Source organism: Pithys albifrons, chromosome 3 (genome assembly GCF_047495875.1).
Source record: "Pithys albifrons albifrons isolate INPA30051 chromosome 3, PitAlb_v1, whole genome shotgun sequence".
NCBI classification, from domain to species: Eukaryota; Metazoa; Chordata; class Aves; order Passeriformes; family Thamnophilidae; genus Pithys; species Pithys albifrons.
The window spans coordinates 66278341-66304849 of NC_092460.1; the positions used below are offsets into that span (position 1 = coordinate 66278341).

The 26509-nt window shown below is 38.8% G+C and overlaps 1 protein-coding gene across 6 annotated transcripts; it reads left to right on the forward strand.

The window, feature by feature from the left end:
* Positions 1-982: 982 nt before the first annotated feature.
* Positions 983-26509, forward strand: MDM1 (Mdm1 nuclear protein). Of its 6 annotated transcripts, none has more exons than XM_071552259.1 (15): positions 983-1129; positions 1672-1777; positions 4025-4374; positions 4766-4900; positions 6738-6881; positions 8927-9060; positions 11227-11326; positions 16427-16465; positions 16817-16992; positions 18407-18685; positions 20494-20639; positions 20760-20860; positions 21698-21956; positions 23005-23073; positions 25275-26509. In XM_071552259.1, the coding sequence occupies exons 1-15, from the start codon at positions 983-985 to the stop codon at positions 25379-25381; spliced, it is 2292 nt and encodes a 763-aa protein (XP_071408360.1). In that variant the 3' UTR covers positions 25382-26509. The 6 variants fall into 6 exon arrangements, with proteins under 6 accessions (XP_071408360.1, XP_071408362.1, XP_071408364.1 ...); XM_071552263.1 differs by lacking the exon at positions 983-1129 and adding an exon at positions 1255-1322; XM_071552261.1 differs by lacking the exon at positions 16427-16465.

Sequence of the window (26509 nt, forward strand, 5' to 3'; positions counted from 1 at the left end):
GATATACTTGAGAGATGGGCTGATTCCAATGGGATGAAGTTCAATATGGCTAAGTGCTGGGTCCTGCACTTTGGCCACAACAACGCCATGCAGTGCTACAGGCTGGGCACAGAGTGGCTGGAGAGCAGCCAGGCAGAAAGGGACCTGGGGGTACTAATTGACAGGAAGCTCAACATGAGCCAACAGTGTGCCCAGGTGGCCAAGAAAGCCAGTGGCATCCTGGCCTGTATCAAAAATAGTGTGGCCATCAGGTCCAGGGAAGTGATCCTTCCCCTGTACTCTGCGTTGGTGAGGCCACACCTTGAGTATTGTGTTCAGTTCTGGGCCCCTCAGGTCAGGAAAGATATTGAGGTGCTGGAGCAGGTCCAGAGAAGAGCAACAAGGCTGGTGAAGGGACTGGATCACAAGTCCTATGGGGAGAGGCTGAGGGAGCTGGGGTTGTTTAGCCTGGAGAAGAGGAGGCTCAGAGGTGACCTCATCAGTCTAGAACTACCTGAAGGGAAGTTCTAGCCAGGTGGGGGCTGGTCTCTTCTCCCAGGCACTCAGCAATAGGACAAGGGGGCACGGGCTTAAGCTCTGTCAGGGGAAATTTAAGTTGGATTTCAGAAAAAAATTCTTTCCAGAGAGAGTAATCAGGCATTGGAATGGCCTGCCCAAAGAGGGGCTGGATTCCCCATCCCTGGAGGTTTTTCAACTGAGATTGGACGTGGCGCTGAGTGCCATGATCTAGTAAACAGACTGGAGTTGGACCAAGGGTTGCACTTAATGATCTCGGAGGTCTTTTCCAACCCAACGATTCTATGATTCTATGAATCCCTGCCCCAGGAGCTCCAGCCCCAGCCGCGGGCGCTGCCCACGGGGCCGGGGCGGGTCCGCAGCCACGGCGACCGGCGCTGTAAACACTGCCCGGGCCGCGCCGGCACGGCTGTCCCAGCGCTCTGCTACCACCCCCTCTGTTCTTTTTCATTCAGCGAAAAACAGGATGGAGATTAGACGGGGGAAGGCAGTCCAAAACGAGAAAAGATCTGAACAAGGAGGTGGATTAGGATCTCCTGACCAGGTGGCGGGGTCGGGTGAGGTGGCGAAGACAGCCCGGCACCTGACACGGCATCGGAGAAGCTCCAGAAGGGTAAGGAGACTTGTTTTTCCCGTTCTCTAAACGCTAATTTTGCACCAAAATAAATCCCCGGCCCGGCTCTCCCCGCCCACGGAGGCGGGCGGGGAGGGCCGGGCTGGGCCGTGCTGGGAGGGCCGTGCCGGGAGGGCCGTGCTGGGAGCGGTGGCGTTGTGGCCGCGGCCTCGCCATGGCCGTGCGGGTCGGGGTGAGGCGGCGGAGGGCGGGCTTGGGGGCGGCAGGAGCGGGGCCGGTTCTCTGGGAAAGGGGAGATCCCCGCCCTACTGGCACCCGCCAGTAAAGGCATAAAGAGTTCGGCCGTGTAGCGGGTCCAGGCTGTGTTTGTCCCTGAAACTATTCGCTTATAGATATAAATGAGGGTGGCGGTTTTCTTGGTTGGTTGGGGTTTGGTGGTGATTGTTTTAATTATTTTGTGGTCCATGAAATGCAGTAGTTTTCGGCCTGCGGTGGGGGTGGACGTGGAAGATGCCGAGCGGGCCTGCGGAGATCTGCAGGATATGCGCCGGGGGCTTGACAGACTCCTGTCTTTGCCACAGGGACTGAGTGAATATAAGAGAAACTTCAAATGGAGAAGCCCAGAATTCTGTAGCCCGTCCCAGCACCAGAAATCCTTGTGGGCAGGACTTCGGTCGGATCAGTTTGGTAAGCACCCCTGGAAGCTGTCCCCTTGACTGTATAAGGCCCAGAAAGGTTTGGTGTGATGAGTGCATGGCCATGGTAACGGTTGGTGTTTGCAGTTTGTGCACTTTGTACACTTAAAAGTATATTGCTGGTTATCATTTAGCATATGTGTTTGAACTCTGTGTTTTTGCCAGCTACACTGAGACTGTCTTTTTTCAGATTAGTGCTATTTCTATAAACCCTGAAAAAAAGTAGTTTCTGACATGCAGCATAAGCCACATACCGAACGTGAAACACAAATGCAGTGTTAACCCTTACAGGGTGTGTAGAAGGTGATACTGGATTACCTGTGGTGTGTGGAAAAAGTAGAATTCCACGTTAAAGATGAGATTAGCTTGGGGCAACATTTGATAAAAAATAGAATTGTTATGAAGACTAGCAGGTACAGCCAACTGAAAGGAAAAAATTGACCATTAGATGGAAAAGCTTGTGATGCTGTAGTCTGGGATTTAAGGATTGTAGACATTGTCATGCAGGGAGAACTGGGGATAGGATGTAGAAGACAGAGGAAATAACATCTGGATTGAAAGGCCTGTAGGAATTTGAGGAGTAGGAGTAAGTGAACAGTGATGACAACTGTGGTGCTTTGAAAAGGAGTAATAAAAAATAATAATTATTGTAGTGGCACAAGGCAGATTAAAAAAAATTATGCAGTGCAGTGTGACTGCAGTATACAGTCTGTGTAATTAAGAGTACAGTGTATTCCTTCCTACAGTATGATGTGTTCTAAATTATGGCCTAGTAATTAAGAACCAACTACTGGGAGTAGGAGTTTTTTTAATCAAAATGCTAGATGTTTTAATAAATAATATAATCTTTCTGAAGATAATGCTTTATATATATTACTGCTTTCTTCCATTACTGCTAAATATGTCTTTCTTTAACCTTGCTTTTCCTAGCACATGGGAATCTGTATTGAGGACTATAATTTTCTCCAATTCTTAAAGGCTTAAACATCCAAACACTTTTAAGATCTTTTTACAGTTGTAATCTATGCTTATTTTCAAGTCAAACTGAATACTACAAGACTTGCAATAAACTCATGAATTAGCAGTACTGTGATTTCTTCTCTTTCTCATGCTGCAGTGGTGGTTTTGTGCATACTTGGTTAGTTTTTATATATATTTGTGTAATTTTCACTCCCATCTCTTTTCATGTTTTTAAACATCACTCTTGACACCTCATAGGACTTGCAGATTGTTATTGATGATTTACTTGTGGTTCGTCTTGTTGAAATACAGTTGGCAATTTTAATAATTGCAAAAAATTTACGGCTGCAGGTGCTTGGAGTTCCTTCCTGCTACTTTTCCAGTGTTTTGCCGCTGTTGGAATTATTTCCTATCACCTGTGTGTGTAATCCAGACATTCTGTATACCTTTCACCACAGGTTGCTCTCTCTTTCTACATTGCTTCTTCATGAGACAGGACTGTCTCCCTCTCTCTCTCCTAGAAAGGATTTCTTTAAGGCATGAGTAAGTTTCATGTACTTTTCCATCACAGTTGAGCACTTTGAAGTGGATTATGATTTCCCACTTTGATTGTGTTCAGTCATGCATTACTCTTCTCAGAATGGTGGGGTAATTTTATTTTCACCTGCCTGTATTCTTAAAAATAACTTGATACCGGGTTTTGTTACAAATTTTTTTTTTTTTTACTTCTGGAAATGTTTTTGTGTTCATACTGTAAAAAGTCAACAGTTATCTGAGATGGTCTTAAATTGCAGGTGAAGGGCATCTGTCACAGTCCTTGAGAACCTGTTCAGCAAGGTGTGTTGTGCATGTGTAGTGCCAAGTGCTTGTAGCATAATCCATCGCTGCAGGTTGATTGTTCCGTATCTGTGTTAACCACATTCTTTTACCTGGCTGTGTTAGTTTTCTTGTTTTTCAGCTCCCAGAATCAACTTGTACGGGATTGTCCTGTGGACAGTTTTGCTTTATAGGGTTTTATCCAACATAGTCCTGGAGCACTATGTTCCTGTCTTTTTAGTGGAAAGTAAAGTCATTTTCAGATGAAAAGAACACAGATTTTCTATTTTCAGATAGAATTTCACAACCATGCCCATAGTTCATGGTCTGTCATTGCTCAAAGCTGCTGAAACAGTGCTTTCTAATAATCAGTTGTATGATAAACTTTCAGTTTGTTATTGTAATACAGTGGTATTATGTCTTCAATAGAATGTTTTTGTTAAACCTAATACTTATTTTTCAGGAATTGCAAGAGAACCAAAATTCATTTCCAAGAGAAGAGTACCTTACCGCAATCCACAGATTTCAAAGTCCTTTGAGTGGACAGCAGATTGTGATTTGAATGACCCGCTTGAAACTGAAGCTGCAAAGTTGCAGACAGACCACAACAATGGTGTGAATCAGGAAGAAATTGAAACACCAGAAGAACCCAGACTCCCTCTGAAAGATCAGTCACATTTGGTAGATTCTAGTGGTGAAACAGCTCTTGCCCTTACAGAGAACAACATGAGGAAATCACCCTCTGAAGCTCCACCAAATCAAAATGAAGCATTTTCATCTCCAGAAAAGGAATTAGAAAAAATGGGTAATAGGGTAAGAGAATATTTTTCCTTTTTTAACTGACCAGTATAAAAACTTCTAGCAGTGTTTTCATGCACATACTCAGCCTCTCTTATTTGTGTATTTGGATACTCTGTTGTAGCTTCTCTGTTAGGAAGGCAGTACTTTTGAGATCAGATTTTGGTGCTACTTAATTCAGTAGGAATTCTCTCTTCATATGTCATCATTGTTTTCGATTAAACAAGGATATAGGCAATAATATATAGACTCCTTGGGGTTGTTGACTCTGTCCTTTGCATTCATTTTGTTCATAAAATCAAAAACCAGACCATTGGTTTGAAAGTGTGTGTTGAAAGATGTGTGACTTGCAAAACATTGTAGGAAAGGAAACAATCATTTTTTTTGGTCTTTTTTATGTTGTCAGCTTCACAGAGTCCTTCAGAGGAAAGCAGGAATGAATATTTCAGGTTTAAATACTTTCCCCAGAAAATCTGAATATCGAAGCCAGTTTGTCTGGAAGAGTCCTCATGAAAAGTCACCAATACTTGCAGCTGAACAGGTAACATTAAAGAATTGAAGAAGTAAATTAATACTTTCTTTTAGGTATCAGCAAGTTGTCCACCTTCCAAGATTTTCTTTTTCTCTGTTTTGACAGGGGAGCAACGAATTTCAATGTTGTTACATGATTTTTTTTCTCTCTCACTATAAAAACGTGTGGTGTAATTGGATTTATTTCTACGTGATTCCTTATTGTGGTCAGCTCTAATTATTTGTTCTCCTTAGGCCTGGTTGTGTTTTGTTATTTCTTACAGGACTGTTTTCTTCTGTTTGCATGAGTTTACGTGTGTGGCCTTAGTTTGTTATTCTCAGTCTCCATCTCTGTGCCCATATACTTCTAAGCCCTAAAGTGTGTTTCTGCAGTGTTTTTTTCTTTAATGACAACAGCTTATATTCAAAAGTGGAATCTTCTGATTTTGAGATATTCTTGTGGCATTTTAATACATCTCATGTGCTTTTGAGCTTTTTAGGGTTGAAAGTGCTATTTCTAGTCAGACCACAAAGAGTAACTGTGATTGTGAGACTAATTTGTGTCTTCAGTTAATTGTTACTGCGATCAGGACTTAAGAAACTCAGTCTGTTTGTTAGTATTTCACAGTATAAAATGGGCACTCTGCTTTTATTTTGTTTTCTGTTGATGGGATTGCTAGAGATGGTGCACTCTGTTTTTATCTAGAGGTAGTGGATTTGTTCAGTAACAGCTTCCAGAGGAAGTCAATGTTGATAACTAAGATCAGTCACTGTCCTGTCTTTTTCTGTTGGAGTGCCAAGCAGGTGGATTTACTACAAGAATATGTTTCCCAGCAGTCCCTTATCCAAGGAGAACTCAGTTAAATGCATGACAATAGTATAGAAGCCAAAGGACCTTTTGGGGAAGAGCCAGGTCCCAGAAAGTCACCTTATGGAAAATTTCAAAGAGGATTCCATTTGAGTCTGTGTAAAATCCGTTTGATAATTTCATTATTGATGCTTGTGAACATTGTTCTTTTTTCAGAAGATAGACTTCAAAATCTGAAATAACGAACTTTGTTTCCACAGCTTGTACAGAATAAGAAGCATTGAGAATAAATCCATAGGCACTATACATCCGTGGATAAATACAACTTTGAGAATATTTCATTATAAAAATGATTCATATTAGCAAATTTATATTCTTTGCTATTGATTTGACGGAGAGCATACCTGAAAACTGAGTAACGACAATACCTTTCCCTTTAAGAGATTCTGTGAAAACATCAAAATTATCTGTCTTAAGTTATGTCATACCCAAATTCTCATAGCAAAGCTGCAGAAAATGTGTGCTTGTCACATATGGAGTGGTCTTTAAATTTGGCACGCCACGAGGGGATGATAACCAGGCAAATTTCGTTCATAATACTGTATTGATTGGAAAACAGTGGATTTTAATTTGCCCAACTCTAAGCATCCAGCTCTAAAACACAGAGCAGTTGTCCCTTTATGGACTGGAGATGTGCTGAGGACTCAGGGAGGTTTTACAGTATGCCTTTCAAAAAAGCATAATTCTACATACAACTCTGAAGGTGAACTGTCTTCCCAAATAAATGAAACTTCTGATAGTAAACTTCAGTAAGAACAGCATTTGATCACAGGTGTAACTTTATCTAACTTGACCAATTTTAAATTTTCATCAGATTAAATTTCTCCTGAATTTCTCCTAGAAGTTCATTAGTCTGCACGTGCTGTATTTGTATACATGACTGTCTCTTTGCTCATTTGTGAGTGTATTTGCATGAGTCAGTTAAGAGATTTTGAAAATTTACCCTTAAGGCAAGGAAATCACACTTTTTTCTTTGTTTTGTTTTCTTTTCCTCCCCAAGGTTGTTTGCAACACAAGGAAATCCACACCTACGGTTAAATCTCCTGCAGTTACTTCTGAAACTGCATATGAGAGAAATTTCAAAGCGTCTCCTCCTGTTAAGGGTCAGCAAGAGAGAGGTAGTTCAGAAGAGAAAGAATTTCGGGTTCGTGAGCAAGTAAATATTTCCCTGAAAGAAAGGCTTTAGTAGTACTTCTGTAGTTTTGATCTATGTTATAATAGGATGGGGTTATTTTGAAATTCTTTAGTTACATTGTAGAGCTGTTGCTAATGACACTGGACTCAATAGTGGTTCTGCTATAAAAGACTGAAAATAGCACTGTACAACTCTGCTCTTTGGGGTTTCTGTAGTGGGTTCTGTAGTTTCTGTAGTTCTTTTTTCAGTTTACCATGAAATTTTAAGTATGTTTTTCTGAGTTTTGAAGTGGGTTCATTTATATTCTTAATTAATACTTAATATTTTTTGTTGATCCCGGTCGAAACTTTGTTTTTAGTTATTAGGACAGTTTCTGAAATCTAAATCTCTGATTTATGCTCTCATTGGTATCAGTGTTGTCTCCTGGTGTGCAGGAGGGCAAGATAGGAGGTCTGATAAGTTTCAAATGTCTTAAATCAGAGATAGTGTGAATAAAAAATAATTTTGACGTATGAAAGATGCCACAGTTGAAACTGTTTTTCAGCCAGTAGTTGTAATTTGAAGAAACATGGAGGAAGGGTTACAATTAATTTGCCTTGATAAGTTGAAAGGGTGAGTAACTGTATTTAGCATGGGGCTCTAATGGGACATTGTGTAGCCTATGTGGATTCTGTTACTCAGTTCAAAATATTAATGTCTTTTATGAGAGTAAAAGACATTTCTAAATGCCTTTTTTAAAAAGACATTAAAGCATAAAAGTTTTAGAAGACATTTCAAAGTAAATTTTAAATACTAAAATGTCCTTTATGAGACTTTGGCCATCTTGCATTTCCTTGTCTTGCCGTTGACTTGTACAAACTTCAGTGGACATTTAGGAAACATACTTATGTCATTTTTACAAGATATGTGTAATGAAATGGAATTATTTCAGACTGAGACCTTCTGAATAGGTGAGAGCAATTTAGTCTGCATGATTGAACACATTTTGGAAGGTGGACATATGAATATTTATTTTTGTAGCAAGCTGCCAGGTGTTAGTGGTATCTAAATTCCTGCAGGTTGGCTGCCCATCCTTCAGGTAGAAGGACCACGTATGAGCCTCCTCACCATCCATCTCTGTTCTTGATAAGACAAAAAGGGCCACCGTCAGACAGCATGTTCACTAGGACCACTGCTGAGAGAAACATGTGCTTAATGTGCAGTGCCTGTGGCTTAGTTTAAGCTGCTGGTACTTCTGAGATGATTGTTGACTTGGAGATTTTGTCATTTAAAACTCAGACCTTCCCAGCCAGTGCTTTAAATCCAGTTTGGGAATGAGGAATTTTATGTCCCCTTTCGCCTCTTTTAGGAAATACGAAAAAAGCGTGAAAAGCCTGAGGCTTTCAGGAAGCATTTGTCTGGTTTTAATATCGGAATTTTGGGTCGTTTTTCAAGAACAGCTAATACAGTGAAATAAGAGAAGTCCTATGAGAAGGGAATTTTGGTGACAGCATCTAGAAAACTGGTTATTCATACCCATACTGCTTCTCTGATGAGTATCTTGAAAAAGTTTTTGGAAGATTTTGGTGGGCTTTTTTTTTTCTTGAATTTGAGCAGTATCTGCAAGGTCTCTAGCAGAATCGGAAGTCAGGCGTGAGATTTCCAGGAGAATAAAATAATGAGGGGAAAAAAAAAAATTTGTGTAAAAACCAAACAAATCAATCTAATAATTTATCAAACAGAATGGCAGAAGAAAAAAAAAAGCCTTTTTGGACTCACGTTAGAATGCACAGATACTGTATTATTTTGTTTCTGTGTTTCATGTTAATTTTGTAAAGTGTACAAAATGGATCACCTAACTAAGTGAATGTTGCACTCAGCAGCTTAGCTTTGGCATTTTGCTAGTTTATTTCTCTATTAACAAAACAATGTAATATATTTGTTTGTATTAAATATGCAAAACAGCTAACACTGAAGAAGAATTAACAATTTTCAAGAGCTTGATGTCAAAAAGAAATACAAGGGGTCTCAGATTGTTAGCTAATGTGGTATTTTTAAAATTATCTTTGCCTTAGAGTGAGAGGGAAGAACCGTTTCAAAAACCAGCAGAAGATGCAGAAAAACAAGGGAAATCAGAACAGAAACATCCTAAACAAAAAAATAAGCAACATATCAGTCCAAAGCCCCTCTCTTTACATACAAGTCGTGGGTATGTATAAAATAGGAAAACTTAGACTAGTGAATAGGTGTTCAGCAGCCTAATGTTTAGACTGGTGGACAATGGACCTTTAACTACCCCATGCTACGGTTGCAGGGGCAAATGCCCTCCTGCAGCTCTGGGACTGAGCTTCTTGTGGGTACATCTAAAGCTGGTGTTAATTCCCATCCTCGTCTCTGGGCAGCGGAAGTGGAAGCTTTGTAACCATTCCTGTTCAGTTGAACCTTGTGGTGCAATAATAGTATTACTAAGAATTTTAATATGAATGAAATTAAACTGATGCAGTGCTGCTACTAAACTTTCAGCAAGTCCTTTGAAATTCAGTCACCTCTCAAACTGCTCTCCTGTGCTTACTCCACACCTTAAAACTGTGGTGATTGTACTGGATGTCTGCGTTTTCTAGTCTCTGATGCCTTCTGTCCCTCAGTAACAAAAGCAAACACATGAGGTAAAGGGACGTAGAGAGACCTGTCCCACGTAGGGTAATCTGACACGCATGGAAATGAAATGAAATCGTATGTTACTGAGTGCTATCAAAGTATTATTTTTTCTGCCACATGCATACATTGCAGGAATTGAACTCATATTTTTGTTTTATACACATCTGAGATATGTCAAGAGAAATAAAAGACAAGAATAGATGTAGGCTTTAAAATGAGTAAACGAATCCATCTCTCTTTGTGCTTAATGTATGGCGGCGCAGTGATTGCTTTCATTCTTTCTGGCAGTATTAAAGCATTAAATTAAACGTGGGAGAGGAGACTTACCTAAGTCTGAATGCTGTTGGATATTAGGAGTTGATTACAAGATGATCACCCAAAATTCTATGAAACAAAATTGCTTTATGAAAATGTAAGTGGATATAGTAAGCTAAAAGCTAAAAGCTTTAACTCTTTAAAGAGTAAAAGCTTTAACTCTTTGATTTTCTTAGCTCTCTTATGTGGTGGATTGTAGTCAGTTTTGCAGTGAATAGTATGTAAAATTCTTGATCATTCGATATGGCTCTTTTCATTGAAGAGCAAATTTCTTCCTCTTATGCCTCCAGTTTTTTTCTTAAAAAATCACTGGGCAAATAGCTGTCAAAATGTGCAGGTTCTCAATATGCAGACAGGATTGTTGCTTTGTATGCAAGCTGTGCTGCATGACCTGCTTTTGCAGCAGAATGACTGATCAAGGCATAGCAGTGATGTGTTTTTTCAAGCTAATCCATTAGTTTTGCAACCCAAACTGAAGGGATTCTGACAGTTTTAAAGAAAAGGATGTATTGAAAGAAATTTTGAGTATAAAGAGTTTTTCAACCTTGGTATTTTTTTTACAAGGTGTGTTTTATTCTCTGACTTCAGGCTTTTGTGACCTATTTCTGAAGACGGATTTAAAAAGAGGGCTTTTTCATTCAGTGCTGAATATATTACAATAAAGTTAGTAATGTTCTGAAGCAAGATTAAAATGAAAAAAGTCTTTAGATTTAAGCTGATACATGCACAGTTCAGCGATTAAGGACTTGAAGTGCTACTTACTGTCTCCTATAGGTTAGATGATGTTAATTTTCTGTGTATGTCTGTGTGTGGCAGAAGGGAAAATGAACTCATCTTTTCAAGTTCTGGCGCCTTTTGAAGATCAAAACCAGTAGGACATAGTTAGAAGAACTACCCTGACCAGTGTTCTGGCAGTCAGATGTTTCTAGCTGCAGCAGTTCACCCCACCCATGTGCAGAGTGCCTTTAAAGTGGAGTTCATAGAAGGAAATTCTCAGACACACTAATGTCAAACAAGGCAGTTTTACTTAAATATACGTTTATCAGTGACTTAAGATGCCACACTTTGCACTGAAGTAATTGAGGTTTATGTGTATATCAAGTTCTGCTGATTTGGCTGTCAGGTCAAAAGCTTTAGGTAGAAGTGTTGCGAGGAAAAAACAACAGGAGTAACTACATGAAGGGCCACCAACTGTGAATGATTCCCCCCCCCCTCCCCCCCCAGCTTTCCTGGTTGTGTTGGTTTCAGTTGTTTGTGTTTGTGTTTTTCACATCTCACTGGCATTTAAGTGCAAATATATATACATGTTTATTGATGTAACTTTAAAAGTGTTCTTAAAGAGTATTCTGATTATCAAAGTTTACTCTTTCTTTTTTTCCTCTCCACATTCTTGATTTCTTAGGAAGATGAACACTGAATATAGGTCAAAGTTTTTATCTCCAGCCCAGTATTTTTACAAAGATGGAGCTTGGTCTCGTATTAGGAGTAAAATTCACAACCAGGTGAGTATTCTTAGAAAACCTGAAGCCTGAATATGCTTTGTATTTTGATTTTTAGATGCAAAAACTTTGAATTGTGGTGTTTATAAGATAGAGTTTTGAGATTGTAATGTTAGTGACTTAAGCTCCCTAAGGTGAGTATACAAAGATAATTATGTTCTGCCAAGTCAGTATAATACATAGCAAGAAAAAGATAAGAGATGGTGAGACTTAAAAAAGTACATTAATGTGGCATCCAAAGTGAGAGGAGTTTTGTTTCACTTACAATCAGAATCATTCATAAGTGCCTCTTCTGGCAGATAATCACATTATTGATGTTCATCCTGGTTTTAATAAGCGGAAATGTTCAAAATATGGAGTTGAATGATAGGCGATTCCAAGGAAATAAAAGGAGAAGGCCAACATACGTATCAACGCCTCTGTCAGCTTGATAGTCAGGCTCAGTTTCTTAGCTTGCTATGCTGAATCCATTCAAAGCAGTCAGCTGAATTCAGTCATACACAACGTAAAATTGACAATTTTTCATGCAAGTTTCAGCTAATCTGTGTATTTTTTTTGTAGTTTATTCAGTAACTGCAATCCCTATAACACTTGAGAGAACTCTGAAAACGCTGGGCGGTTTCAGGACCATAGCATTTCTTAGCAGCATTATTAATTAGATTACCTGAATTTGTTAAGTAAATAAAATCCATTGGTGTGCTAAGAAGCTTTTAGAGCTAGTTCTGTAACTCTGACTGAATTGATTTAGGTTTCTCCCAGGTGATAGAAGGAACCCTTGTAAGACACTGCACTGCTAACTCTGTGGCAGATACTTGGAAATGTGAGTTTCTTCATCAGTCGAAATGTGAGTTTCTTCATCAGTCGGGACCAAGGTGATATGGCAGGTAGAACTGGAGCAGATGGTTCTAGGGTGTTGGGCTTTGAGAATTTGCAAATAAGGATCTCTGAGAATTGCAGAAGTAGTGTGGTAGCATTCAGTTCAGTGTTTTCTCACTGAATTTAATCTAGCAAGTAATTTTCTTTAGGCAGAAGGAAATACAGAATACATACAAAAAAGGCAACGAGAAACAGGTCTCAAAGTTTAAAGTATATCATAATATGAGATTATTCATAATCAAATTTTGTGTATGCATGCATGAGATAATCCATTCCGTGAAAACAAACTCAAGAGGATGTTAGAGCACTGATAACAGCAATATTTTAATTTTTATATATATCAAAATAGGCATTAGATTTACTGTAATGAAGACTGTAGAATATTGTGAACTGTTGCATGCAGACTAATTGGTGTACAGGGTGTTTCTGTAGAATATTATGTCATTTTTCTGGCATTTAAGACTTTAATTTGTTGATGTTGCATTGGTAACATTCAAACCAGTAAGCAACAGTGCTCAGCTTCAAGAGCCACTGACTGGTAGGCAAATAAAGGGAAAGGGATGCATTGCCTTGAGGTGTATTGTGTTTGTGGCACAGTCATCTGGGAGGAGTCACTGCAGTATAGTCAAGGGAAAGAACAAGGGGATTGCAAGTGGAGAATGGATGTTTAGCTTTACATGTGGCATTTAATTAGAGTGTATGACAAACCAAGGATTTCCCACACTGCAGAGAAGTTTTTTGTGTGTGTGAAACTTTCCTGTGGAGACTTTCTTGCTGAAAAGGGAGCTGCAGGAAACTAGAAAAAAGTTACTTGGAGCAATTCAAAAATTGAAAAAAAGAATTACTGTGCTTTTTGGGGCCTTCCAAATAAAAGGAATTGTGCTGGATTGCAGAAAGAGCCAAAAATAATTTTAAGACTCTAATGACAAATATTTTATTCATGACAAATGTGCTTTAATTACATACACGTTTTCATGTGTGAATACCTACATTAGATCCTAGTATAAGTTTATGTAGAAGAGACTTCTATAATTGCAATTACCAGAATTTCTCCTGTCTCTGTTAGACTTTAAATCACGTGCCTGTCAAGGTTTAACCCAGTAGGGAGCCCCACAGAACCATTGTTAACTTCCCCTCAGTGGGATGGGGGAGAGAATTGGAAGGGTAAAAGTGACAAAACTCTTGTGTTGAGATAATGCTCAGCTGGAGCTGAAGCTGGACAGCATTGTGAGGGACAATAAAAAGTCCCTCACAGGGACTTACTATGTTAGTAACAAAAGGCAGTGCAGAGACAACATCCACCTGTTAGAGGATGAGGATGGTCACCTCACAAACAGGGGCACAGACAAGGCAGAGATCTTTAATGCTTTCTTTGCCTCTGCTTTCAGTACTGATGATGGGCTAAGGGGATCCCAGTGCCCTGAGCTGAAGGACCATGTCTGTGAGAATGATAAACTCCCGGTTCACCCTGAACTCGTGTGGGTTCTGCTGCTCCAACTGGATCCCTGTAAGTCCGTAGGACTTTATGGAATTCATCTCAGAATACTCAACTGATGGCTGATGTCATTGCAAGGCCTGTTTTAATGATTTTTTTGAATGGCCTTGAGAATCTGGAGAGTTGACTGCAGTTGACTGGAAGCTGGCTAATGTCCCAGTTTTCAAGGTCAGGAAGGATGACCCTGGAAACCATAGGCCTGTCAGTCTCACTTCAGTTCCTAGTAAAATTATGTAGAAGATTATCCTGGGAGGTATTGACAAACACCTGAAGTCACTGGTCACAGACGACAGCATGGCATCATGAAGGGAAAGTCCTACTTGTCAAACTTAATTTCCTTTTGTGACAAGGTAACCCATCTAATTGATCAAGGGAGACCAGTTGATGTAATCTCTTTGGATTTCAGTAAAACTTTCAATACTGACTCTCACAGGACCCTTCTGGACAAAATGTCCAGCACACAGTTGGATAAACATCATGCAGTGGGTGAGCAATTGGCTCACGGGTCAAATGGAGCGTGTAATGGGGTGACATCAGACTGGTGACCTGTCACTAGTGGGGTTCTGCAGGGCTCCCTCTTGGTGTCCTGTGCTCTTCCAATATCTTCATAAATGACTTGGATGCAGGACTTTCGTGATCCCTGTGGATTCCTTCCAACTCAGGATATTCTATGGTTCTATAACATAGGAGAACTGAATAAAATATTTAATTAAGAAAGAATCCAACAATTTGAGAAATACATTAACAACAGATTAGTGAAAGTATGCATAACTTGAAAAACAGTGCCAAGTACATTGGTTTTGTTGTAAAGCAACTTTGGCCATTCACAGTATAGGCTGCCCAAGAGTTCCTTTGGTTTCTACATGATTCCACACTTTTTCCCATACTGATGAAGAGAAGCGTTCTTCTAACCTCTGTATCTGGTGGGTTGTTGAGACTTACCCTATCAAAGGTGCCTATAGAACATCTCTGGTTTGGCATAAGTGATCAGATGATAAGCTCCAACCAATTCAGTCTTGTTTCTCCCTTAGTTGGGGCTGTGTCCAACTTTGGATCCAAAGCAGACTTTCCGAAGTTCTGAGTCTGAACAGGCAAATGCTGTGATACAATCCTGGTGTGACCTTTGCCATAGTGATTACTGCTGGACTGCTTCTCTGCAATTTGTTATTAAGCGTTACTTTTCAGCATTGAAATGAAAATCTCCTTGAATTATACTTTTGAAAAATTAAGGATGGCAATTTATAATTACAGTAGGACTCTCTGGGGCCTGTATCCTGCTGAGTCACTGAAGGAGCTGGTTGTCCTTTGTACTTCTCCACAATTCACTGGAGACATAGTGTTCTTCCTCCCCCTGCAGTACCCCGTTGCTCTGGATTTATATTCCTTCTGTTGTGGCTATTATAATTAATTTTGCATTCTTCTACTTAAAGTGAGTAATCCAGTAAATCACTTGCACATCAAACTTTAAGTTCTCTGAAATGGCAAGCGTATATTTTTAATGGGGTATTCTTTGCAAGTTTAGTGGGCCAAATTGTGGGATATCCCTTTGCTGCATTCAGTTACGTTTAGTGGGTTTAGTGGAATTTAGCCCACTAAGGAAGAATGGTGTGAAATCTATCATGAAAGAAGAATAAAAAAGAAAAGCTAGGAAAATGTGCCAGTGGAAGTGTCAATATTAGTTCTTGCTCTTTGACAAAATGCTTATTTGCTGTAAATCATTTTTAGTAAGCCAGAATACACATGCTATCACAAAGTTATTTCACATAATTTAAATGTAAACATTTTGATTTTGCTTTTGCTTCTTGCACTTTAGTTGTGTTAGGGTGAAGGACAGAAGACAGCATTTGTGTTTAAATAGTCTTAACCATAAAAATAGGCAGTTAAATGCCATCCTGACACACAATCCCATCAGATCTCAGAAGCTGAGCAGGGTCAGGCCCAGTTAGTACTTGGATGGGAGACCTCCTGGGAATACCGGGGGCTGTAGGTTCTAGTCCTGAGGACTTCACTGTCACTGTCCAAGCTCGCTTGGCCATGGCAGATGAACCTCAGGAGTTAAAGGGTGGGGCCAGTTCTGCACATGCTGTGCCTCACCTAAAACATCCACTGCGCAGGCTGGAAGGGCACACCCACCTGGGGAGAGCCCTTCCCACGTCTTTGTTTGCTAAGCCTAGCCATCATTATCAGCAGCTGTAAAAATGATGGTGTGTAATGTCTGAAGAGAGTGGTTATCACTTTTTTTTTAAGACTAAACTGAACAGTTTTGTATCTCATTCCTGCAGTTACTGATAGGCTAGAAGGAATAATTTTGATATTATGTCTTACATTCAATAGCTCCAAGAATTCTTGTCTAACCATCAGCTTCTCACTAAGATTATTGTAGCCAGAGACAGTTGCAGTGTTTGTGGCATACAATTTTGGTATTACACATGCATATAGATCTGTTGACTTGAAATAATCATAAATCAGTGGTGAATGTATTTTTGTGGGTTGATGCTTGGAAAGTCCTTTGATTTCCTCAAGCTTGGCAAAAAACTGGTGAAATACCAGTGCTGATTTGTTTTAGAGCTTTGTATTGAATCTCAGGGAGGCAGCATAGAGCTATGTTTTGACAGGCCTTTAATATTTAAGTTCTTACTTAGACTGAAGGAAAGTTACAACAGTGATAATAACAATACAATGTTGAAAGAAAAACAAGACATTTAAAAATAATTATCTATTCTTCTCCTTAGGCATCTCAAAACACCCTAAATTCCATGTGGTATATGGAGGTTGGTTGCATCAAAGTTCCTCTTTTCAGTGTTTGGAGCACTCAGGTCTGAGTGCTGATGGAAAAGCTAGAATCCAGCACTAAACTTATTCGTAGTTACTGCATAAAATTTTGTGCTCATGGAATGAATAACTGACAATTTTGCTTTGGCTTCATGGCTCAAACATGCTTACTGAATATATGCTTTTGTTATTTTTGCTTTCCTTTTGTTACCTTTATTGCAGCATGCAATGTTTGCACTGTGGCTGGCCCTGTATTATGAGTAATCTGCCAGTAGCTAATGCAGATACTTGATAGTAGCCTAGTAGTGAACTCTAAACAGACATGCAACTTATGAAACCTTCATGTGTAGGTGAGAGAACTTCGAGAAAGAGCAAAGACTTACAGGCAACGAGTAGAGGGAACACACTTCTCCCGATACCATTTCAATCAGATTCTGTCTGATAATAACAGTCTTTGGGATGTGTCCTCAACTTCCAGTTCAGAAGAAAGCATCAGCGACAACATCAGAGCACTAGATCTTGCTGGGTAAGGTCATCATTCCTGCCTGTTATTCTGCAGCTTTGAAACAGAGCAAAATGCTGAATATAGGCTTAGTATATACGTGAGGTTTTGGATGTTTGACTGCATTTAAGATGCCGTTGGACAAGGTGCTCAGTAATCATCTAGGTTCCTTTTCCCCTGGAGAGTTGGACTAGCTGGTCTTTTGAGGACCCTTCCAAGCTGAGTATTCTACGATGTTGTGATATATAAAGTCTCTGGAACTGATGAAGGCATTTACCTTTTCACATAACAGTTGATATGTGCTCAAATTGAAAACAAAGCACAGTACAGTATTCTGGAAGAAGATTAAGTTACTCCTTTATAATTCTCCACAAATGCATGTTAAGTGCAGCGACCTTAGTCTTATCAAATCTGGAAGAATTTTGCACTGAGTTATGCAGAAGTAATATTCTTCTTTCCACTGGAATGATATGAAATATGTTTTGTCTACACAGATGTTATTGATATTCGTGTCAGGATTTATTAATTTTGTGGTTGAGTCTTAGACACTGTTTAGTTCGGAGCTGAAGACTTAGAAACTGGAATGTGTGCATCTATTTTATCCTTTCTTTGAAGGCTATCAGAATTGACAGATATTAAATCCCTTGCTAGGAAAATTAGGAATTAGTATGTTAGTAAAATGTACAGACAGCTATTGCTGAAACAGGGAGGGGAAAAAATTGTAATTTGTGTCTTCTCTGAGATCTGGTATTTCCAAACAATGCCTTGAATGCCTCTGTAGTCCACTGGAGACTGCTGTATGCAAGCTACTTTTCTTGTGTGTGAGAGATCTACCCACTTGTGTGACTGTAGCTTTAATAAGTATTGTGGGATGACATGTAAAATAGTATTTATTACTCTACAATGTGTGATGTTAAGTATGGTGTAAGTTTTTTGGTCTGCTGTTAGTTTTCTTTTCCTGTAAAATACTGATCCTCTTACTGACCTAATTTCTGGGCACTGGGCTAATTTGCACAGATTTCTTTGAGTAGTTGAGAGTTTAAGACTTTGAAAAGTTGTGCCTGAAGAGTTATCTTCTAAATTTATTGGCTTTCAAAATTATGCTATCAAAGATGCCCTTTTATGGAAATAATTATTTTTTAAACACTTCTAATAATCTAACTTGTTTAAATTGGAAGTAGAGCACTAATTTGCACTGCATTTTTGAAACTACTAATCCAGAAAGAGCTTTCATAGAATCTAATTTGGAAAGGGGTTGTGCTTAAACATCAGTTGAAACTTCAGTGGAAATTTATAACCATTCATCATATCAACTGTACTACTTTTTAATATCTGAGCTGTACTTTTTGCAAAGGACTAAACTGGATGAATGTGTTCTACATAGATATGTTTATATTGTGCAAATCTGATATGAGATGCTGTGTTCTTTGTTATCTAGAGTTTCTGAAAAAGAGACTGTATCAAGCCCTCAAGGGCTACAGCAACCTGACTCCAGAGAACAACAACACCAGGACAGCACTGCAAAGAAAGACGTGCCAGGTGCTGTGACTGTTCCAGTCAAAAGACGTTTAGTTTGGGATGAACAACAAGGTGCTGAAGAAAGGGAAAACCGTCAGTCAACAGAAGAGGACGAAAAAGAAGATGAAAAGGCTGTAGCTGTGGCCCAGCAGTTAGAAGAAAACAATAAGGATGCCAAAGAAGATAGGAAAATTGAAGGGTAAAATGGAACATTTTACTGATGTATCTATATATGTGTGTGTATATATATATATATTTTAACTCTAACAGTCCAAAAATTTGTAAGTTAATTAATTTTTTTTTTACATTGCATTTACTTAAGAGAGTGCAAGTTGGTGTGACACTACTTTTGTTGTTATCAGTATCATAAGGAATGAGAAAGTTTAAGACATTGAGCTGGTTGATAGAAATGGATCTATTATGAAGAATACAGGATTTCTAATTTGCAGAATGGATGTTTGTAGATGCATGAACAATTGTAATGTTTTTCTGCAGAATTACGAAATTTGCAGTGTGGGCCTCTTAGAACAGACTGTTAATTACGCAGCAGCCAAGTTCAAGTTTAGTGAAAATTGAAACTCGCAGTTTGCTTCAAGTTGACAATGTAGGATTGATAGGAGTGAAAGGATAAGATACATGCTAATCTTAATCACAGAATCAGCTAAGTCAGAAGGGACCCACAAGGATCATTAAGTCCAACTCCTGGCCCTGCACAGCACCATGCTCAAGAGTCACTCTGTGTGCCCAAGAGTATCGGTCAGTCTTGTACTTAAGCAATTATGTTTACAAAAATTCATGAACAAAGGTAAAGGACTTGGGAGAAGAAAAAGTATGTTACTGAGCACAGGTTGGAAAAAGGTGGAGGGGTATTTATAAATAATGAGAGGTCACTTCAGTATGTGCATAGTACTGTATTTGATAGTTGAAAGATCCAAATTGTATTTCGTTACAGAAATCTCTGGCTTTCTACTGTACAGGTTGTGCATACTTTTTTATTTTCAGAACAGTATTTTAGTGTAATAGATGTCTAAATCAGAATAACTTTGACTCTTGTTACCATGCAGTCTAAACATTTTATATTCCTCATTTGATTTTATCTTTGGTGTTGCAACATTAATCAAAGGTAAGGAACTCTAATTCTCTCCTTTGAGGATAATGCAAAACCCAGACAAAGAAAAGTTGAGATGCTAGACCCAAATAGATATTAAATTCAGGCTTTCCAAACTACCATCTGGAAAACCCCTCTCAGTTTTTATCTTACTGTAGAGATTATCTAGTTCATAGATGCCTCTGATTGACATTGAAGATTTACTATTATCCTGCAGTGTGGTTCTGTGTGTGTCGATACGTGATAAACTTGGCCATGCAGAGCAGCTTAACACTTGCATGTTATCTAAGCCTTCTGGAGAACTAGAAATGAGGAATTCTTTGCCTAAATGCATGTAGCACACAATGATACGATTAAGTTCTTTACATAGTGTGGGTATGCTGCCACCTGCTTTTGAAATGCACCTGGAAGAAGAAGACTGAAGTGGTAGTGCTGATTTATTTAATAATCTGGGGCTGTAGCGATTACATAAATGTGGGGTATTTGGTTTCAGTTCCACCACATTGACTGAAGGGTGTCACACCTGCACTCCCACCTCAAAGGTAGCAACCAGGTTCAAAGTTTCTCTGGGTGAGTACTCTTTCCAGCTCTCCTGTCTGTTTGTGCAGCAATACATTCAGGATTTACTGGGACAGAAGGAGCCTGAATTTGAAGCTTGAGACTACTTATGTATTCTATCCAGTTAAATAAAAAAATTAAAATACATAAACTGAGGCTCAAGGACTGGAATCCAGGACTCCCATTTGCAAACAGATGTTTTAGCCGTAGGCTGTTGCAATTTTATGACCTTAACTGTCTTGCCTTAGGCTTCATTGTGGGAATGGATTAGAACAAAAAGCTTGAATGCAAGACTTCTGAGTCCTTAGCTAATTCTTTAACAATTTCTCTTTTTTTTTCAGTGAGAATTCCTTAGAATTAAATACTTCTGCAGCTGTGTCAGATTATTCTGTGTCCTCAAGGACAGGTGGCAAGCTTCCTACTCCAAAGCTGAGAGCTCTTGGTGACACTCAGAGGATTCCTCATGATCGCACTACCCCTGCTGTTGGTAAAAAGACTTCTAAATACAAAGCAGTATTTCAAGAACTAAAGAAAAAAAACATAAATTAATTAGTTTATTAAGTTATTTAATGTAATAAGGCATTTTTCATCTTTTCCACTACTATAGGAGGTACAGTTTTAGTGTCTCCTCCTAAATTCAAGTCTTCATCTTCATCACAAAGAAGGCGAGACTTAGGAACAGACCCTTCAAAAAGAAGGTCCTTCCAGGTGAGCCAGAAAAGGCACTTGCCATTCTGAGTTGTAGGAATGTGCTATTTAAGTAACAGTGAATAATTTATTTAATAAATCTTCTTGAGTTGTTACTTGCTATCTTAAAATTCTCGGTATCTGTGACTAAAAAAGGCCTGTGCCTGGATAAATAAATTTTTTGTGATACCAAGCAAGGGAGTTGAGACTACTGGAGTGCTGATGTCACCATTAATGTTGTTCTGGCCACTGACATAAGGCAGAGCTCCAAATTGCTTGACTTGAAAGACATTCAAGAGGGAGAGGCTGGGTACTTTTGTACAAGATAGATTATTATGCCCTAATAGTTTCACTGTTCCTTTCCTTTCCTGCTGCTTTTGCTTTACAACTTGAATAGTTACTAACAGAAAAATAGAAACATTTAGGACCTGTCATCCTCAAAATTGCAATACTTGTCAAGTTGTGGTTGGTCTGTCATCCACAAAGACAGCTACCATTTAACTGCATACATCCTCTGTAGTAAGTTCTGTAATAGAAGCAGAGACAGTTGCATGCAAAGTTGGTTGTGTTGTTTTAAAATCTAAACCCACATTTTTTTGCAGTGGAGAAAAGCAACTCTTAGCTTGGCCTGATTAGGTTACTTTCAGACTGTGTTAAACGTTTTGTTACTAGCACATTTTCTTTAGGCTGTCTCACAAGCTTGGAATACTTACTCTTTTAGTACCCTCATGAGAAGTATAACAGTGTAAAGCTAGCATTTGCTGTATATGTGAGGTCTGTCCTGTAAGGCTGTATATGAGATGTTGGGCTTTTGTGCTTTTTTGATCCTTTTTTTTTTCTTTTTCTATTGTGTTGTAGCCTGATGTGAAAAAGAAAGCCGTTTCACTCTTCAACTCTCCACCTGCTGGACTGGGAACTGTGGATCCTCTACCACTTAGACAGGATCAGTGGCCTACTAACAGGGTTGCTGATGAGCAAGTTCCTCTTGCATCAGCCCATCAAGAGCATTCCTTGGCAACTTCTGTGCTAAAGTCAGCAAAAAGCTCCTATTTGCCTTGCTGGAGTCCCTCTCATCGTATTCAAGGAACTCTGAAAGATCCAGAATTCCAGCATAATGGTGGGGTTTGTGTATTAACCATCTGTGTTAGAGGGCTGCAGGATGGAAATGACTACTGTGCAGTGTTCAGCCCAAGAGAATGCTGAGCTTGCTGCCTTACAGTTTCTACAAGGGTTGTGTTGTATGTAAACAAAAGCTTTTCTGCTATATGGTTAATCTTGCTGAGGAAATGTGCACAGCACTCCTCCTTAGTTTCAGATTTCACTAATACCATTGCATTCTAGTAGTCTACCGTCTAAATTTGCCTTAGTAATTTCAGTAAGTACTTACTATAAGAATGATTTGGTTTAGCATAAGCAGCTATAATTTTTAGTATCTAGTCTACAACTGGATGCTGTGACACTTTCCCAGCTGCAATTGCCAACACCAGTGTATAACTGACACCTTTATGGTATAGTGTTACTTTGCAGGAGTTATGGATTTCTGAGAGATAAGCTCCTTAAATATTTCTGCAGGATATGGAAACAAAAAAGCCACCTATAGAAGATTTATTGGATATTGAGTAAAGCCTTTTCTTGGCTGAGAAGGAATTTGGGCTGGAGCATTTCAAAGATTTTTAATGATGTTTAAGGGTACTGAGGACATAAAATTGATAAAGAGAAGAATCCTTCCCCCCTTAGCCTCCATTCCAGAAAGCCTTTGTATGGCTGCTTAAGGTCCCATGATTTTTGGTCTTTTGATTATAGAGTAGTATTTCCATTCTCGAATGGAACAAGTAATTGTCAAGTGGGAACATGAAATCCAGAGAATTTCCGCAGAAAGAGGTTAGAATCAGTGCCGAGTTCTACTTCTGCATCTTGAGTGTGGTTCACTAAGTAACTTGTAGCATGTACTAAAGACAGGTGTCTTGAGAAGAATACAGTGGAGTAAGTTTATTTTACCTCAGCTTAGAGTGAAGGAGTCTGGTGGAATTTGGGGTATTTTTGCTATTAATAAGACTCTTGTTCTGGAAATACTGTTGCAATGTTTTAAAATATTCTAAAATAAAATACTATGCTTTGTCTATTTTGAAATTATTCAAAACTGTGCCTTTGGCTTTTTGTCTTAGGGAATCTTGGCAATCCAAAGGTGAGAACTTTCCAGCTGCCCCTTCGGGAAAGAAACTGTAATGATGAAGGTATTTCTTCTCTCAAAGTATTATTGTATGCCATGTGTATATAATCTAGATTAATTTTAACTTCTGCATGAATGTGAGAGATTTCTGAATGCAGTAATTAATACTGGTTTATGTGTTTGCCTGAATAATTACTGCATTTTTTTCATTAAAATAATTTAAAAATGTTCATTTTAGTAATCTGAAGTTTGCATATGAAGGTACAGTGTAGTATGAATAAATCATTAAATGTGGCTGAAAATTAAACAGACCATTGTGGCTCAATATGTGGCTTTCTGTTGGTTCCTTAGTTCCATTCCTAAAATAGTTTCCTCCTCACTCACTATTAAGCCTTTGTGTTGATACCAACAGAAACAAACTGCAAAATTATCACAGCCCAGATTGTAGCTGCAGTAACTTTGAATGCAACTTAAAAGGTACCACAAACCTTAAGATAAAGGTTTTGCCTGTGAGACCTTAGCACTAGATGTGCAGCATAAAATGATCCCTCTGACTTGAATTTTCATACCTGTTCTCTGCTCAGTGTATTAGGGGTACTTATGGCATCTTGCTATTCTGACTGCTGGTTTGGCCTTTTTTTCTATTGATTGTAAAGTTAATCTGGAAGAGCAGCAAATACACAGCCCACCAATGTATCTGGCTTGGCCCCTTTGTGGGCAGACACAAATAAACTCGGTAGCATGAGTCAGCCAAAGGCACTGTAGCCCGATTAGCTTGAGCTGCCATATGCTTTCCTAGTGTGGTGGCTGAGGTTGAGCTTGGTGTGGTGCTGTGCTTGTTGCAGTCACCTTTGTTTCAGATCAGATTATGGCCAGAGCAGGCTTTTATCTGATTGCATTTTATTTATAGTTATACCCCAAAACAACCAAAAGGTTTTTTCAGTACCCCTTGCGCTTCCTTTGCTCCTTGGTTTTAACCAAGGTTCAGGCTGATTCTCTATTTTACTCATTGCAGTTGGCTCAAAAATATGTGGGTTGTGCAGATGGCAGACAAGCATCTGTGTAACTACATAAAATGTGCAAAATCCTGTAGTACTCGGCAGCTTCCCACAAGCTTTGATGCACACAGATTAAGTGTTGTAACTGCTGGTTATTTTTTTCCCTATAGCTGAGTGATGGTGTATGAGCTTTCAGAAACAGGTGAAATGTGCCAGCTCACAGACTTCTGTATGTCCATATTTGTTCATGTACATACAAACCTGGGTGTTACTCCCATGGCATGTCTGCTTGCAGAAGTGCTGTTAGCAGTTTGCTCATAAATGGGGAATATAGTTGTTATGCATAGCGTGTGAGGGTGTTTGGCTCACTGTATTTTAAAAATTTAGAAATGCTGCTGAAAAAGTACAAAGTACAGGTGCTGTTTGGATTGAGTTGTGGAATTTTTTCTTGGTTTTTTCTTTTTGTTGGTGAGGGAGCTGGGACATAGTGATATATTTCTTTTGAATCCATTGCAGAAGAGTGGGTGTAATTAAGGTCATTTTTCAAAGATAGCATCTTGACAGGGTTGTAGCAACATTTTAATAATGTTGTTAAAAAATTATAATGTGCTTTATCAGACAAGCAACATCAAGACTGACTAATTTTAAGAGTTGTGCTGTATGTGGACCCTGTATTCTAAAGGAAGACCCTTCATAAGTATATCTCTAAAGTGTGCTTCTTGTTGTCTTTGTGGTAAATTTCTGTTTTTTTCAGAAGACATGTTTCTTTCAGCAGCTTGTGGCACACTAGCTGTGTTTGGCACAGACAGACTCTTGGCAGCATGGGTTCTGATATTTTAGTCATGTTATCCTGAGGTTGTCTGCCTTGCTCGAAACAGTGTGTTGCTTTCAAGAGTATGTTACTACGAGAGTCTAGTCACAGATTTCAGTAGCAGAGGCACAATTCCTGAGGTCTTCTGACGCAGGAGAGTAAATGTAAAGATGTCTTTGAGAGTTGGGACATGATATGGATCTCATTCTGGAGTTTGTCAAATGGTGCGCATGTAATTCTGTTTAAACTTACCTAACATGCTAGAAGCTTTCTAGTGAGGTTCTTCTTCAGCACATCCGTTACCAACTAATTGAATTAAAGCCTACTGTGGTACTATTTTAACATCCATCGTGAAAGAGGGCATAAAAATATTTACACACCCAAAATCTGCCAAGAATGGCTCTTTTGATATGTATATTTAATCTTCCTATTTTTCTCTTACTGCTCTTCCCACAGATGACAGGTTGTCTCAGATTTCTGCTCGCTCAGCAGCATCTAGCTCTCTTGCATCTCAGATACTGGAACGAGCTCAGAAGAGGAAGGATTTCTGGGGCAAGACATAGTCTCTCCTGCCTGTTGTGTAGAAACTTTTCTGTAAAATAATTAATTTTTTTATAGTTTGTATTATATATTTTAAAAAATTGTGATTGTAGATTTCACATTCATGCTGCATCCTTTCACTTAGCACTGATATGGCCCAAGTTTTAGGACTTGCCATCTCAATTAAAATTAAATATTTAAACTGGTGTTGAAAATTAATGTTCTTTATATGTCAGATCTTAATTCACTATGTCTCAACAGCCATGTGAGGCTTTTTGTTTTTGCTGTGGCACCTCTTGAAATGGAGGTAATTATTTTTTGTATGGATCCTGTGTGTTACTTTTTAAATATGACCTGTAACAGTATTCGGGGACAAAACCATCAATCATCAAATACCTCATTGGCTTTATTTTAACTTGTTATCTTAAAGGCAACAGTAATATATTTGTTTATGTTGCTTTATGAATTGTCAGCACAACACAGTTACTTCTGCTATTTAACTGCTGTTAATCTGTAACAAAAAGAATTCTTATTTCCTAATGATGGAACATACAGGAGTTTGAGAAAAGGACACAAAGCATTAGAGTTTGTTCCTTATCCACATGATTTTGGCCAGGATGACTGTTACAGTTCAGTGTGTACAGTACTGCAGTTTGTCAGATTTACAGATGTAAACACTTGTCTTGTAGAGTGAGACCCATGTTTAGTGTTAATTTCAGCTTCTCTAGAAAAAGCAAACTCAGCCATCTGAACCAGCAATGTTCCCCAGCCCCACTTCAAACTCAGGTATTTAGGTGTAGTTGATTTCTTAAAATAATCTCAAAAGAATTTTTTTTCCTTGACTTTGACATTTTAATTACCTCTCATTCTAGTTGCTTGTTGTGGGGAGAGTGACACTGTTATGATTGTCACAGTGAAATGTGTTTGTGATTTATGCTGACAGTTCGTTTTATTTTTCCAAGTGATGCAGACAAGTTAATATGAAGTAGAAGAAATGGGTGGCTAGCAAGCAGTTTAGTTCTTGTTTAGTTTTAATACTTCATTTGGAAATTTTATACAAGAACAATTTGAATTTTGTACACATTTGATTACATTTCAATTTTGTATGCAATTATGTATGCATATAACTGAAAATAAAAAAGGTTTTCTGA

Coding starts and splice junctions, on each gene's coding strand:
- MDM1 (XM_071552258.1), top strand. CDS start 1,489: ATGAGGGTGGCGGTTTTCTTGGTTGGTTGGGGTTTGGTGGTGATTGTT. Junction 4,375..4,765: donor TAGAAAAAATGGGTAATAGG/GTAAGAGAATAT, acceptor TTATGTTGTCAG/CTTCACAGAGTCCTTCAGAG. Junction 9,061..11,226: donor TCTTTACATACAAGTCGTGG/GTATGTATAAAA, acceptor TTGATTTCTTAG/GAAGATGAACACTGAATATA.